At 37.4% G+C, this 3,156-nt stretch overlaps 2 protein-coding genes across 3 annotated transcripts in view; both read right to left on the bottom strand.

Moving 5' to 3' along the window:
* LOC108628853 (neuralized-like protein 4) overlaps positions 1–3,156 on the bottom strand; it is a gene marked incomplete at its 3' end in the record, with an annotated part of 19,764 nt that overhangs the window by 9,384 nt on the left and 7,224 nt on the right. The window lies entirely within an intron of this gene.
* On the bottom strand, positions 1,736–2,960 carry LOC113464800 (neuralized-like protein 4). Of its 2 annotated transcripts, none has more exons than XM_026816790.1 (5): positions 2,642–2,958; positions 2,348–2,567; positions 2,101–2,197; positions 1,839–2,015; positions 1,736–1,754 (listed from the first exon to the last, which is right to left on the bottom strand). In XM_026816790.1, the coding sequence occupies exons 1-5, from the start codon at positions 2,783–2,785 to the stop codon at positions 1,751–1,753; spliced, it is 642 nt and encodes a 213-aa protein (XP_026672591.1). In that variant the 5' UTR covers positions 2,786–2,958; the 3' UTR covers positions 1,736–1,750. The 2 variants fall into 2 exon arrangements, with proteins under 2 accessions (XP_026672591.1, XP_026672590.1); XM_026816789.1 differs by having other exon boundaries at positions 1,740–1,773; positions 2,642–2,960.

The raw sequence follows: 3,156 nt of genomic DNA, 5'->3' as shown, positions 1-3,156 counted from the left end.
GAATCACAGACGTAGGTTGTTGACTAGTACTGTTCTCCGACGGTAAATACTGTTGCACAGGGTCTCTGCGTTCCGGTTGCACGATTGTAACCTGATAAAAAATAAAGCTATTAATACTAGCAATACTCGTTTTATTTCTAAATCTCACAATCAGTCATACTTCAATTAATTAGACTTAACACATTGTTGAAAAAGCTCGTGTTTTCAAGCCTAACTATTGTTCAATGACGAATTAACTTTATTGTTATTGTATTGACAAATATTGTTCAATGACAAATGAACTTATGTATGCAATTGCATCAGAAATTAAATCAATACAGGGCTTCCCAATATTGACTATGTCGTGATTAAAATTTACTTTATTCATCCAACAATTGTTGAAATGCTCTTAGACTTCTGATATGCTATTTGCCTAAGTATCTAAGCAGTTAGAGTTCATATATCTATAATTAGACGAGCACAGCTATGTATGATAAGGAGACAATCGGTTTCAGCAATTTTGTAATTGATAACATGAAATATTGTTCCTTAAAAGTCTTCTGCGTATTTTTTCGTAAACTCAATAACTTTTAAATGCAGTGTAGAAATTATTTACAAACACGATGCCTGTTATGAACTGTAACTTAGACGTAACAGCATATCTACGCTTTTTCAAACGAGATTTTCTCGAAAAGTAAACTTCAAATGAAAAAACGTTTTCCTATATACATTAATACTCTTTCGCTATAGTTCAGATTTATTCAACTAATATAATATATAATATTCAAATAGTAATGTTAAGCAAACCTGCACGCACTGCCCATACAGTTCAATCACAGGGTAGATATGCGGCGGTACACCGGAGCAAGCGGGCCCCTGATCCACTCCATCTAAATAATAATGCAAGGTGCCGTCCGAGCATCGTTTCATCCCGATACAATTACCCTCCACGAGTTTGTCTAAATCGCAAGCATAATTGCTCCTTAACGTGTCACCGTCTCGCATAACGTTCGAGCCAGATAACATCCAGGTGTCGTGATCGATGTCCGTCATCGTCGACGGGAACTCCAACTCGTCCGGTCTTATAAGAGTTACCCCTTAAAAAAATATCTTCTTAATACGGAACACAATAGAATACCCAGTTGTACAGAACGCGATCCGATATAGAGATATAGTGAGCGTAATTCGTATAAATGCACTTTGAAAGTTAATGATTTTGCTGCTTATTTGAAAATAAATGCCAGACTGAAAACTTCGTTCAAATTTCGATGCAAATACTTCAGCCGATTTTTAGATTTTTGCTGACATATAAACAAACGCTTTTTTTTTATATAATAGTAAGATAGAGTTCTGCAGCTGAGACATTCTGTATTTCTGAATATGTACCTGCTTCGATTGCACCTGTCCATCTGTCGACCATTTTATCAATAGTGACCTCGAACATCTCGCCGTCTCGAAGCGGACGATTAGCGATCACGATGGCTTCGTTGAATTCCCATAAAGCTCTAGGCCTCAACGCGGTCAATCCGTTGTTTACTATCTTCGCGTTCTTACTGTGTATGTGATGGAACCTCAAGTCGCTGTGTTTAAAGAGAATAATCAGTAACAGTGGATTATCATTGGGCGTAGCTTCAAATCACAATCATATCCAATACAAGAATTTTGTTATCTTTTGCTGTTGTTTGTGTGTTATTATAATTCTCAACTCCCAAAAATATAGTCATCGTGTATATCTCGTATTTTTACTACCACAGCACTGAATTGCTTACGTTTAGCTATTGAAAATCACAGATTCTACGGAAATCATAGTGTGAACACTCCATAACAAAATAAATTGGAAATGTTAATATTCTACATACCTAACATTGGTCATCGTGAAAGGGAACTCGAGCTCGGTCGGGGAATGAGTCGTGACGCCAATCTCGATGGATCCCGCCCATTTCGTCACGATTTTATCTAAGCGAACCTCGAACAATTCATTTGCTTTCAACGGCCGCGACGTTAACACAACCCCGTTATTGAAATCGTCCATCACGCTAGACAACAATTACGCATTATTCACTAACCGGCTTTCTGCAAGTTTGAATTTATATAATTTTTTTTGGCTTAAATTTGCATTACTTAGGCCTGTGCGCAGTACGACCGTTATTAATCACTTCGACGTGCGTACCGCAGGAAGAATGAAACATCAGCCGGTCCGGCGGTTCTTCCTCCGTTTCTGTAAAAATGAACTAGCATTATGTGGGTGTCAGGATATTAATGATTCCGTTTGGTGGTATGCTTGATGAGAAATCCCTATTAAAACGGTCGACAATATGGCCGTGACCAAACGCCACAATTATTTACGCATTCATGATGCTTCTCTTACCATTTAATCCTTGCAGATGCAACGTGTTTCTCCTGGTAACTAAATTTTGTTCTTCCCTCTCGTCGCGATCGACGATTGTTACCTTCACCGTCATACCGTACAAATCTATCACACCCCAAACGCCTCCAGGTACTTTCGCGGCGATGCCTTGATCCAAACCGTTTATCAAATAATGTAGATTTCCGTTGCTTCGCCTTATCATGCCTACTCTGTCACCTTCCTAAAGCAGAATACATCAGATATAATATAAAATGTTAATGGCAATATAGTAACAACTTTGTATATTAAAATTACTCTTAATTCGTCGAGATTAAATTCTCCATATTCGCGGCAGATACCCTTGCCGTTCACCAAAATCCCGCAGCCAGACATCATCGTAGTTCCTGATCGCATGTTAGTCATCGTTGCTGGGAATTCTAACGCAGTTGGACTATGCATGGTAACTCCGACCTCTATACTACCCGACCATTTGTGTACCAGTCTGTCGATTCGTACCTAGAATTTAATTCCTGTTAATTGCTTGTTTGTTAGTCTTTCTTGTAATCTTAAATTTCTTATATACAGTCTTTCGATAAATGTGAAGTTGTGACCAAGAAGTTACACTTATCGTGTATTCTACCATTAAAATGTTTTACCGTAAGTACAAGATAAATCCTATATAGCGAAATACAGTAATAACGCAACTACAAAATTTGTTTGCCTTTGACTTGTTCCAAATGAATATTCGTGAGATTCTTCTAATTAAAATAATACCAAATATGGTATAATCTCAATTAAATGAAAAATGTTAATAATTCATTTTTTCCACC

The sequence above is a fragment of the Ceratina calcarata genome, unplaced genomic scaffold (assembly GCF_001652005.2).
Source record: "Ceratina calcarata isolate Rehan_Ccalc_2016 unplaced genomic scaffold, ASM165200v1 scaffold543.2, whole genome shotgun sequence".
In the NCBI taxonomy this organism is placed as follows: domain Eukaryota; kingdom Metazoa; phylum Arthropoda; class Insecta; order Hymenoptera; family Apidae; genus Ceratina; species Ceratina calcarata.
The sequence above is the reverse complement of the archived record's forward strand: the minus strand, read 5'-3'. Positions and strand labels throughout refer to the sequence as shown.